At 39.0% G+C, this 13,098-nt stretch overlaps 2 protein-coding genes across 2 annotated transcripts in view; one reads left to right on the top strand and one right to left on the bottom strand.

Annotated features, from left to right (window-relative positions):
- LOC138623104 (homer protein homolog 3-like) overlaps nt 1-5,524 on the top strand; it is a 46,225-nt gene extending 40,701 nt beyond the window's left edge. Inside the window, exons 9-11 of the mRNA XM_069702404.1 lie at nt 1,622-1,732; nt 2,735-2,815; nt 4,562-5,524. Coding sequence (XP_069558505.1) covers nt 1,622-1,732; nt 2,735-2,815; nt 4,562-4,747 — 378 coding nt within the window. The 3' untranslated portion in view covers nt 4,748-5,524. The remainder of the gene's footprint in view (nt 1-1,621; nt 1,733-2,734; nt 2,816-4,561) is intronic.
- A 3,322-nt stretch (nt 5,525-8,846) lies between these two features.
- Nucleotides 8,847-10,706, bottom strand: uba52 (ubiquitin A-52 residue ribosomal protein fusion product 1). Its single transcript, XM_069702403.1, has 4 exons — nt 10,604-10,706; nt 9,826-9,912; nt 9,469-9,571; nt 8,847-8,991 (listed from the first exon to the last, which is right to left on the bottom strand). Exons 1-4 carry the CDS (start codon nt 10,704-10,706, stop codon nt 8,898-8,900), a joined length of 387 nt encoding a protein of 128 aa, XP_069558504.1. The 3' UTR covers nt 8,847-8,897.
- Between the last annotated feature and the right edge of the window lie 2,392 nt (nt 10,707-13,098).

Below are 13,098 nucleotides of genomic sequence, written 5' to 3' on the forward strand. Positions count from 1 at the left end.
GAAGATTAAAGTTAGGTTTAGATTAGGGTTAGGGTAAAGTCTAGGGTTCGGCGCTCAAGGGGCCAGAGAATGCATTATGTTAATGAGTGACAAAGCTGTACAAAAGTGTGTGCACGTGTGTGCGTGCGCTTGTAGATGGAGGGTAAAGTGTAGGTGGGTAGGCGATGAACCTCTGTTGGTTTTCCTCAGTTCCATCACTAGTATTCATCAAATGTGTATGTACTTGTGAGCGTGTGTGTGTGCGTGTATATTTGTGAGTCCATTATTGCATTTGCATTAATGTAAAAAAAAACTTTTAATGTTAATTCTGCTGATGTCATGTTCTCCCTCAAGGTGAAGGGTTATTTCTTGTTCTGTGGATTTAGAAAATGACACCATACATTAGGTTTATAAAACCTTTTTAACGCCCGTACATTATACATACTCTAGCGCATCGTTCTCCTCTTTAAATTACTTTCTGTTTGTTCCTTTCTACCTTCCTTTCCTTTTTACCCATCAGGCAGGTTCTCATTTTTCATGTTTGTCTATCAGCTGGATTATGCAAAAACCCACCAACACATTCCCATGAGACAAAGTTTTCAGACTATAGAAAACCAAATTTCCCAAAAACAACTTCGCAATGCGGATACCAGCAGTTCTTTTAATTGTGAACCATGTATTAGCCTCAGACAATAACAACAAAGACCATGGTTTCAAATTCAAGGTAACCATTTATTAATTAGAAAAATCACTCAAAATCTGCTGTAGTCAGCATTTAAACAGTCATCTAACAACTTTTTTTTTTTTTTTTTTTTAAACCTTGTAGCCATTTCAAAATTGCTCTCATTCAGTTTGAGGAAATCAACTGAAGAGTCAGATGCCGACGTTGTCAAGCTAATGTCAGTTAGGGATGTTACGTGGCTAAATACAGGCAAAAAAACCATTTCTAAAATATTAAATTATTAACAACTAATTTTTTTAATCATTGTAATGCTATTTGTTTAAATATGATCTCAAGTCTGGAATAAAATTAAATAAAATGTTTTTTGGTTTTTTTTGGCCAGTTGAAGTAAAACTGTTTGGCCTCTCAGCAAGGCCTCTTACCACCAGGTGAGATTGAGAGATTTAAAGCATTGTTGAAGTGATGTGGTTTCATTTTGTCTTGTCTGCTGCTGATTTTCATCATTCAGGCTTTGAACAAGAACAATACTGTTCACAAAGAATGATTATTTCTTAACATTTTAATAGATCTTTAATTATTATTGTGTTTAACATGACTTGTGTACTTGCTGTCCTTTTGTTGAAATACACATACTCCAGAGGCTACATCAAACCAGTTCTCCCTGACCTCCACTGGCTCCCAGTCACTCTCTGAATAACACAAGACTGTTAACGTCACGTTGGTTTCGCTGCCTCTGTGATCTCGCTCTCCAGTCCGCGCCTTCTCATTATATCAGCTACAGAGATGCTGAATCTGTGGTGACAATTGCTGCCTCCTGTTCCTGGGTTTCTCTACCACCATTTAAAAAGGCGCTCACACTTTTAACAAATTAAAAAGCTCTGATTGTGTTGTTAGTCTCAGTCGTGTCATCTAGTTATGTTGTTTTGAAGTACGTGTTCTTCATGTGTCTGTGTGTTCCAGGTGGCAGAGCTGGAGTCCCAGCTGGGGCATCCTGCTGCTGGTCAGCCTGGTAAAGAGGAGCTGAGTCGGTCACTGGAGGAGCTGGAAGCCCTGCTGAGCGCCAAAAACCAGGCAAGACACCAAGTTCTCTCGCCGCGCTGCACACTCTCCAAATCTGTTTGCCTTCTTAAAGGGAAGCTCAGTGTAGAAAGCTTGCAAATATAACAGCAGACATAAAATATTGCCAGCAATCCATTGGATATGTCAGCATGAATATCCATCTGATATTAAAAAAATAAAATCCTGGAAACATTCAGTAATACTGTAACTTGTAAATGTATTATGGGAGTTTGAGTAGAAGTCAGTTTGAGTACTTGTTCACTAAATCATCCTCAAGGTTTTTTAATGAAGTCTCTGCTTCAGCTATCTTGATTTTTATCTTGTCCAAAAGATAATGACTTCATAAAAATTCAAGTGGGCATAAACAATAGAGCAGAATGTGTTTTCTGCCTTTTACGTACACCCTGCTAGTTTCTATTTCTGCTCAAATCTGGATTCCTCTCTAAAACACTGTAATTTTTCTTGTTGATTCAGGCTGAGAGTGCCACCATCTCATAAAACACAAGTTAATGTGGAGACTTGAGGCAGGATGCAGATTTCCATCTGCTGCCACCTCCATGTGAATTTAAAGTATTATCTTATTATTATCTGGTATTTTTTGCTTTTTATATCCATATATCAAATGGATGGTGGACACACTCAGCCAAAATCCATTTTCTCTGGATAAATAAAAGTGAAATATTATTTAAAAGCAGCCTGCTGCTGTCTTCCTGCCTCATTAACGTGACCACATCTGTCCCGCCATTTTAACAAGTTCCACTTTAGGTAACAGGATTGTTGCTGGGTCAGACTGGTATGTGTCCCTGGAGGCCGAGCCCCTTTCCTCCCAGGGAACATCAAGGTGTCCCAGATCTTATCCTCGACCCCTGCTGTATGATAAATGACTCGGCTTCTTTCTGAGCCACATCTCGAGTATTTTGGTGCAAAACAAGAGAAGAATAGTTTGCGTCTCATGGATGTGTTTTGGGATCAGGACTACGGTGCGTTAACTATTTGAAATGACTGTGTTCCCAGGAAATCCACAGTCTGCAGAGTAAGAAAACAGATGTGGGGGAGCTGGAGAAGGAGCGAGAGGAGGCCATGCAGAGATTCCAGGTAAATTGAAATTTCCCCTCGGGGATTAATAAAGTGAAATAAAAAAAATAAAAAAAATGATGACCAGTTTAATCTTTGTTGTTTCCTTAAAAGTTGTTCTGGAGTGCTTAAACTGACCCATCAAGCTGCAGTCAACAGTTTGTTTTGCTGTACAAATACAGTTAGACAATGTCACTTCACTCAGACTTATAGCTTTCATCTACTGGCTGTTTTAGCTGGCAACTATTTTGATAATCAGTTAATAGTTTAAGTAATTTTTCCAGTAAAATTACTTATAATATATATATATATATATATATATATATATAACTTGTTGCTCAACATTCAGATTTTTTTTCTTCTTTTGCTGCATTTATTTAACAAACTGTTAAAATAATTACACTAAATTTGTCCTGCACAAACTGGTTTTCCTCACCTCCATTTTCATTGTCACTTCACTGAATAGAGCTTGTGTTATGTCAGAGAAAGGGCCCACTAGTACACTATGACACTTATCAGTCACTCTTTTCACAGTACAAACTATTTACCTGATTTTAACTCTGTAGATATTTATAGTAGTAATTTTTATGGTATGTTTTAGTTTTATTGATGCATCTGTTTTTGTTGTTCTCCAAACCAGAGAATCACACAGCCTACTGAGGAATAATCGAGGCAATAATAAGGGCACCTGTAAAAGAGACAGTACAGTTCAGACCAGCAGCAAAGAATCAGTGCAGCTGAATTTAAGATTTTCAAGGAGGAAACAAATTGTATTGAATTTCCTCATTAATGTGAGAGATCATAGCTGATGCATATTGCATAGACTTCATTAGGCCCTATATCATTCTTACTAGAGGTGTCAGCTGTAAATTATGTGCATTCATATTTGACCTTTGCTGTCTTTGTGTTCATTCCATAATTCAGGTGCATTTTGCTTACCTCATAAAACACAAAATTGTACATTTAAGTCTGCAGTATAAACAGTTTAAAGCAAATAACCCTGAGAGAAGCTCTTCAGCAAATTTTATTTCAGTCAGCAGCCACACAAAGAGTGAAAAATTAGTTAAAAAAAAAAAAAAAAGAAGTAATCAGTATCTACCAAAGTAGCTTTAAAGCCTGATGTTTTACTTGTACCTGCCACAAAGATGTACTGCATTTAATGCTGTTATCAGTTTGAATGAGCAGTTTTAGGTTTTGTTACAGTATTGACTGGTTCTTTACTCGTGTTAAAATCTAAATGCACAGAAAGACAGAGAGAAATAATATAAATGCTGTACAGAGAAAATAGAGACTTGCAGACACTCTGGGATCAATTATAAACCTCATCACGAAACTAAGTTTACAGGTGTAAACATTTAAATAGAATTTGCAGTAGTATTGTGTAGTTATAACATTTTAGGTAGTTTGAATAAGTTGCTTGTGATCTTAATTGACTGAGGTACAGCCCACATGGAAGAAAGAAAATCTACAAAGCACTTGTCCTCCATTGCACTGACATTTATTTTCAGGGAACACTAATGGACCGACAGCAAAACAATTGCAGTGATTACAAGAATTACTTTGTCCATTTTGTAGACAAATTTGATCTGATTTGCGATACGACTCTGCAAGATATGTTTCACAGAAAATGTCAAAATTCACACTTTGGTTGTTCGTGCCAACATCACAAAAGTACAAAAAATATGTCAGATATAGAGCTTGGACACTCATGCAGGAAAAAAATCCAAATGATAGAATTATTTTTCTAAACTGCTGATGTGTCTGCAGGAGATGGAGAGACGAAACACAGAGCTGGAGGATCGAGTTCAGAGTGCTGAAAAAACGCTGGCCTCCAACCGGGAGGAGCAGGAGCAGGCGGAGGTTGACGTTCGACACATCATTGAGGTTCTGGACATCAAAATCTGCGACCTGAGCGGCCTGAGAGAGAGCCTGGCAAAACTGGTCGACAAGTAGCCTCAGCAGGAGTCTGGGTGCATCTCCACAGTGAGCGCTCGGTTCCTCCGTGTGGCCTTGATGTGAGTCTAACAGCAGCCGTAAATCAAAGCAGCATGGAGGAAAACACACAGTTTACCTTCTGTTGTCTGTTAGCTTTTCATCCGTGGAGGTAAAGAACATGTATCAGAAACCTCTTAAAGGTGCTATGTGCAGAATAAATCATAATTTTCACCATCACTAGCTGACAACTCTGAAAGAACAGCGCCCTTCCCTCCTCTTTTTCATGCCGTGCCAATCGAGTGTACTTGGTGGTTTTCGGTGTAAAATGCAGAGCAGAAGCTGCAAGCCTTTCAGTCTAATATGTTTACAGCAATGTTACTGATGTCCCAAAATGAATGAGGTGATGATTTATTCATAACAAATAACACAAAGCACCTTGCGAAACTTGAAAAAGAGGCTTGCTATTTTTCAAAAGTATACATTTTCAGCAGGTATTATAGGACTTTCAACTTGTTTGTAGGAGCTCTAGTTGTGTTAGTTAGTTCTTTTTCTCAATAAGAGGCAAGAGTAGCAGCAGGGAAGAATAAAAAATAATATTGCCAAAAAAACAGACAAATATGTGTTGTCGTGCTGTTTTGCAGAGCTGGAAGTGTAAACCGCTCAACCATGTCCAGACAGACAGTAAAAGTGCAGTGCTGTAAGCTGCATCAGACTGGAGATAGTTGGGAAATAAAAAAAAATTAAACATAAGAACCTAATCATAATTTTCTGTATTTGGTCCACAAAAAAACAAAACAGTGACTGTCCGTAAATACTTATATTAATGCAGCTCTTTTTATATTAAAATCCCAACATAATAACATTTATGTAGGAATAGATTTACATGTTACTGTAAAAGTCAGTGCAAGTAAGACGATAAAAAAAAGAAGCTAGACTAGTAAAATGTCTGGGTTATAACAACCTTTCGTTAACACTGTGGAGATGTACCCAGTCGGAGTGTGGACAGGGTAAAAGGACACTTGGAGACAAGGACCCTGAGGACGGTTCCCAATCATCAGTCTGGACCGGGCTCACACCGGCCAGAGCGTCAACAAACTCGAGATGCAACAACAACCTGCTCCCCTTCCGTCTTCTGAGAATTGGCAGCCTTTTTTTTTTTTTTGTTTTTTTTTTGTTCATGCTGCAAAATTCAGGGCGAAGGTGTTCCAAGTTTGTCCTCTTCAGCAGCGTGTTGGACAGGAAGAAGAGCTCCTGATGTGTCCCCGTGGACATAGAACGCTGCCTCCCGCCCCGATGCTGACGAGTCCCAACTTGAGATTTCATTGCACTTGATAATGTTTGTGCCAAGTTTCATTTTTGTTTACATTTGTTAGTGTTTGCAAAAATGATCCAGTTCTACTTTATGTACTTTTTCCTGTGTTGCTCAACACTATCGGTTACCATATTAGTAATAACAGCCCAGGAGAGAGGCTCAGCGGAGCCGCAGCGCATAGATCACGACTACGAGAGCACTGCATGAGCTCTGCAGAAGCCCCGCACCTGCTGAGGAGTGTGAAGCTCTGCGTCCGTGTGCATTCATTAGCAGTGTGCAAACTCAAGACTGCTCGAGTTCAAAAGCACAACCGCAGTAGTTTTAGTAGATCGGTACTCAATTGACTTGTCTATCGGCGTCGTACGTGAACCTCCGATGCACAATATCTATTGATCTTTGCTTCTTGACCCCTGATGGGTTATTGATTTCCTCGTGACAGTAATATAGGTACGAATAAGGTGCAGTTCTTTGCAGCTGATGATGCAGTGGCTGCCAGCATCATCATAACGGGTCAAAAATGTGAAATCTGTTAATGTAATAAACTGCAATATAATGTAGTAGCACCACATTATTACATTACCCTGCATTTATGGCTTTGTAAGGCTGCAGCTCGTTGTGTATATTTTACACTAAGTTAGAGTCTGAGTTACCTAATTGACATTTTAATACAGGTAATCAAAAATAATCACGTCAGCAGATCTAATAATCTCCGTACAGTAATAATGAAATGTTGCTGCATTATGTTGTGATTGATCACATTAACACCCGATGCAGTCACGACGCAGTCTGGGGGTTCTGACATCAGCTACGTGCAAGTATTACTGAATTAGCAATAACATTTCTAGCATAGTTGCCTGTCAATAGTTAATACAAGTAGTTTATGGATAATGAGACCTTTGAAAAGCCTGTTTGTTTTTATTTTCTCGTGGCCTCACCAGAATATGAAAAACTGATACCTTTTAATCAAGCATGAAGAAAACACACAGCAGACCGCCTGCTCCTCTGCACGAGCTCCACACGGTTAATGTTGGAAAACGCTTTGCTTCACAACAGCCTTATTCCAGCGTTTGATGACTGCACAATAAAACTGTAAGTTGCTGTATACAGACAGAGGGATGGGTTTCATCTGTTACTACGGCTAAAGCATCCACAGGGAGGATTTTTTTTTTTCTCCCCCCTTCAGGGTCAATTAGGTATTGATTTATTGTACCTAAAAGTGTCACGGCACATTAAGTACTAAAGATAACAGCGTTGTAACAGAATGTGAACTCCGCCTGCAGCATTATTGTGTAGCTGCAGAAGATTAAGGAGAAATCCACCTCATATTTGAGACTTTTTGAGGACCTGCACACATGTACATTGCTTTTTTCTTCTTTTTCTCCATTTATTTGTTTGTTTTGTAATTATGATTCTCTGTGTCTGCAACAACAAACCACGTTTTAATACTGCGCCTTGTCTTTTTTATCTTTTCATCATTGTCTTCTGGGAAATGTAGGAAATCAAAAGCTGAAGTGTAATTAGTGAGTGCTGGTTGAGACATTGCTCACACCATAAAAAATGTTTTTTAATATCTATGGGTGAATTTCTCCTTAAAGACACTGGAATAACGACTAAAACATCTGCCGGCTATGAGACAACGCAGTACCAAAGATGCACCACGTCATTTTGAATTTAGCCACATCAACTGGAACAAACACGCAACCTTAGTATGAATGATGCCGATTATAATCTCCATTTGAATTTCACTTAAGTTCGACTTTTCATTGATCAGTGTCCGAAACATTTGACCCTTCAGTACGACTCCAAATACCTCAGAACATTTCCGTTAGTTCAGGATTGTTTCATTTAAGTACTGTTTAACGAGAAAAAGAGTAAAAACAGTCTTGTGGCGTTTGATGAGAATTTACTGAACCCGAGGAGAGCAGGCGCTTGTATGGGATTTGAAAATGTGAGATGAATTCCTTATATTTGTACAGAACTGTTTTAAACATTAAAACTCAGTCATGCAGTCACTGTTCTGGTCTTTGTGTGATGACGGGGTGAGAAAGTCTGGGCTGGGTTGTGTCATTTCACGTTCCTACTGTTTGTAACTCGATTCAATATTTACCTTTGAATGCTATTTTAGTTTTCTGTTACTGAATTCAAAGCTCTTGGTATTCAACATGTCTAATAAGAGTACCGTTTCTGACTCGGGTCATCGCTGTTTAAGAGTACAGGCGGGAGACAGATTGGATAATGAGCAGCTGATAAAATATTGAGCAGTGAGTTATCACCTTTCTAGTCTATTCAGTCTTCGGCAGTCACGAGTGTCCCATTACCTGTGCTGTTAATGAGTTAAGACACTTGGATCTTGTTTGTGCTGCGCAGTGCAGTCGTTTTAAGCTGACGCAAGTGTTGCGTGGCATTTTGTGTGCCAAACTAAAGTGGGAACCACAACAAACCTGCACAAACTGGCATAGTCCTGCTGAGGCTCTGGAGCACACTGTTAGTTTCTACCGGGGCCAGCTTCAAGAAGCAGGTTTACCGAGTTACTCTGGATGACTCTGCAATCAGGCTTCCGAGACGAGCCTGTGATATAAACTACATGCCAAACTCTCCCCGTGAATCTCTTTAATCTTCATTTAGGTACATTTTGCAAACAGTAACCAGAGCTTATTAGACCCGTTTCATCTTGCTGCGGCTAATCTTATTAGTTTCTCTGGGAGTTAAACCCGCACAGCCTACGACCACATTCATTAATTTCAAATTAAACAATTTGTCCCATTTCTTCCAGTGATTCAATAACACATCAGACAAGCGGCATCATTTTCTTATTTATTTTAACACAAAATGACAGTGCCATTTCAGTCCAAATGTTTACTTCAGCTTCTTCTTGGGGCGAAGGTTGTTGGTGTGTCCGCACTTCTTCTTGCGGCAGTTGACGGCACGGGGGTGCAGACGAGCATAGCATCTGCAAAACAAAAGATCAGACATCAAATGTTTGAAAACATTTTCCTAAACCAACATTCATGACTTGAAAATGATCAAAATGAATCTAAAGAGTTGACAAACCAAAGACTGGTGTTAATGAATATATATTTTTTTTAACATTGGTTTAAATTTTATTTTAAATCAATTGTGTGACATACTGGTTAAATGCTGAGATATTCACTTCAGCTAAAATCTAAGGCTCGTAAAAATCCCAGTCCACACCTGCTGCCATGTCACTTCAGTCTTCACGTATCAACTACAACATTGTGAAAACAAATTACAGCAGCTATTCCAACATCCATGTAGTTCATTACCTCTCAGTTCAAATATATAATCTTAATTGGCACACTGCTTTCAGTGCAGTTACAAAAACGTAGTCTAAATCTAAATTACCACCCACATAAGAGCAGTGCTGTACACAATTAGATAAAGGATGATATTTTTGGACTGGACTTACTTGCGGCAGATCATCTTGTCGCAGTTGTATTTCTGGGCCAGCTGCCTGAGTGAAGGCTCGATGATGCCACCACGCAGACGCAGAACCAGATGGAGAGTGGATTCTGGTTGACAGTTAAGACACCTTGATGTCAATCTCAAGTCACATGCACATACAGACCCACAGAAAGGCCTTTCTACGTGGGCAGCTTACAGTCAGATACCAGGTGCATTTTTTTTTTTTTTTTAGCATATCTGCACAATTATGTGGAAATTAAGCAAATTATGCACATCACGACTTTTCTGGGAGATACATGTTTTACACTGTTGTTGCAGATTTCTTCATTCAACATTTCCGGCCTTGGAGAACAGCCGTTACCTTTCTGGATGTTGTAGTCGGACAGCGTGCGTCCATCCTCCAGCTGTTTTCCAGCGAAGATCAGACGCTGCTGATCAGGGGGAATTCCTGCAAACACAACAACACTTACAAACCATCCTGCATGTTTAATAACAGTAATACAAACTTCAACTTACAAGTCACCAATATACCAAGTCACTTAACGCGCTCCTCTAAACACAAACATTACAGTCTTGTCTTGCAAGATAAGACAAAATCAGATGACATTAAATATTTGAAACGAAATTGTAGGGGTGCTTATTGGTGCATGATATTTTAAACAAATAAAAATGAATACTGTGGAGGTAATGGCTAAGCAGGTAAAGACAAATATATGAACAGGTTGGCAAATTTAGAAAATGACTGAACTTTACTGAAATGCAGCCTTTAAAACTGAAAACACAACAGTACTATATCCATTACCTAAGACGAGATCAAATCTATTATGAAGAGATGATCAAATATGTACACGTCACCCCACCCCCATCATTAAATGTGGGTTTTGGATTAAGAGATTCGCTGACAAACTTGCTCCTTATTTCTTTTTAATCCGTCAATTCCTGGTCCGACCCAACAGATACTTCTCCTTAGACCAAATCTACAGCAAAACACCTACAATTATTCAACTTGAACGTTCACGTGTTACACTTGTTGACGTAGTCGGCATGAAGAGAAAGCGTCGCTGACTGCACGACTTGGTTTATATATATATATATATATATAAACTCCTGTCAAGTCGATCTTAAATGTGCCGGCTCACCTTCCTTGTCCTGGATCTTAGCCTTGACATTTTCGATGGTGTCGCTGGGCTCCACCTCGAGGGTGATGGTCTTCCCCGTCAGCGTCTTCACGAAGATCTGCATGTCTGCAGGCTTGTTGAGAGAAACGCAATGTTAACTACGACCTAACTCACACTAGGTTAGTTACAATTTTTTTTTTTAAATTAGTAATAAAGACAGTTTGTTTTCGACATTACAGTATTGACGGTAAACGCCTGGAGCGAGTAACGCTACGTTAGCTCGTGTTAGCGGACTGGTCGATGGGGGGCCTCGCCACATGTGAACCTCAGCGTTGAATTCAACTACAAATATTCTTGTTTTCTGGCTTAAAAACCCAGCCGCCACCGCAAACTATAGAAACGTCGTCGTCATACGAGTAACAATCTGTTATTTTTAATCACATTCAACGACTCAACGTTGGTTTTAAACCGACAAATATACGCTGAACAAAACGTGTACCAACCGGGCGCTAGCTGAGCCTCGACGAAAAGAGAGCGGAAGAGGCTGACGCTGAAAGTACGTCACTTCCTCCAGCGATGTTCCCTCGGAAATAAAAATAAAGTTTTGTATTTTTTTGAATTAAATGTTCTGAACTTTCTTTTTGAATCGGTATAAAATGTTAACAACACACGAAACGTACGTTTAAAAAAAAAAAAAAAAAAAAAAAAATCCTCTTCGAAATTGAATCGCTTATTTGAACCAGATTCATTTCAAAAGCTTTAATGAAACAGCGCTGCAACCCGTTTAAACTTATAAAAAAAAAAAAAAAGGCTACAAAAAAAGCGAGAAGTACATAACATACTTTTAACGTGTCATTTTATTGAACTAGCACGTTAGTGGCAATTATACAAAAAGAAAAAGGTAATAAGTGAGAGAGTGGTCAATCACATTTTGAGTTTTGAGTTACTGCAATAATTGGCTGCACACAAAATGAGATTTGACTGACACCTGCTGGTGTAATGACGGAAGTAATTTTGAGTTGCATTAGTTCAGACCGGCATTTTGTCATCCAGGGATGTCTCTCCTCACCACGCCAACGTTGGGTGCATTCGACCTAATGCTGACTTAAAGTAGTGCATGCTGGACAACTTTGCATGACGGTTAGAAATCGTGTCCGACTTTAGCCGGCGCTGCAAAACGTCACGATGTCACGATATTAAAACCTCGCGGGAGCGAGGCAGCTTCACTTTTCTGAGTCAGGTGCTGTAGCTGCTCTTCTCCGACTGCACCGGGTCAGACCCTCCTCTGTGACAACATTGCTCTGTCCTGATAGGTTTAAAGTTTCACCGACATGCATGTCGTGACGTTTGTTTTTATTCTAAGACCTTAAGAGCAGTTATCACTTGTAATTAACTCTCCTAATTTATTGATTTGCTCCTTCTGCCGATCAGGTTTTTACACCTGGATAAAGACACACTAGTTTTACATCCAGCAAGAAAGCTGTAAAAAGTGGTTGTTTCTATTAAACATACTTAGATTTAATTTTATGTGTCCAACCCTGATGTAAACTGTCTGGTCTGTAAATTTTAGAGAACAACATATTTGGGTGAATAAACAGTGTCAGCTCATCAGTCTGAGATATTGAGGTCTACACATAAAATACAAACTACAGAGCAGCATGATAGAATAGACCAATCAGACAGCAGGAAAACCTGCACAACTGCTCTTTGGTTTGTATTTTACACATATAAGTGTCAATATTTCAGACACTGACAGAGTTACAGACCAGACAAAGTTTACATCAGTGTGGGACACATAAAGTTAAATCTAAGTATGTTTAATAGAAACAACCTCTTTTTACAGCTTTCTTGCTGGATGTAAAAATAGTGTGTCTGTGTCCAGATGTAAAACCTGAGCAAATATATGACCGCTAGACATTTTGCCGCCATGTCATTTTTAAAGTAATTTTGATCCGGTGGTTTACAACGGATTGACTTTTTAATGCTGTTATACATTGAAGTCCATGGAGAGAGTCGTGTGTTTTCCTCCAAAGGGGGTCAGGGACATTTCTGAAAGCCAAAGTTCTGATCTCTGTGAACATACATGAACAAAACAACATGCGTGAAGGGGTGCATATGTGGCAAGTGTAAATGCATGATTTCATGAAACATTTCAAATGATCATGGTAAATATGGAGCTATTTTTTTTTTTTAAATGTAGCATTTGCATTTTTGTGAATCTTTAATGCAAGACTTAATTCATGCATTTGTACCTATATATTAGCATCGTGCACTCAAATGCAAATTGAATCATTTCACTTTGAAAGCTGATATTGTTTGTCAATCCTTAATGATCTTCAACTTCAAAATAGGAGCCATTCCTGATTCTGGGGAAACTTGTGTCAAGCTGCCTGTTTGTAACATCAGCAAAGCCAAAATAAAGTTAACACGATTACATCCTCCGTTTTAAGATTTGTTGCCTAATCTGAGCTTCCTGGTTGTAGAATGAGATGTCACAACTCACTTTATTTGGGCAG

Source organism: Brachyistius frenatus, unplaced genomic scaffold (genome assembly GCF_029030835.1).
Source record: "Brachyistius frenatus isolate BFR_SWC_R1_liver_20210118 unplaced genomic scaffold, ASM2903083v1 Contig_41, whole genome shotgun sequence".
NCBI lineage: Eukaryota > Metazoa > Chordata > Actinopteri > Embiotocidae > Brachyistius > Brachyistius frenatus.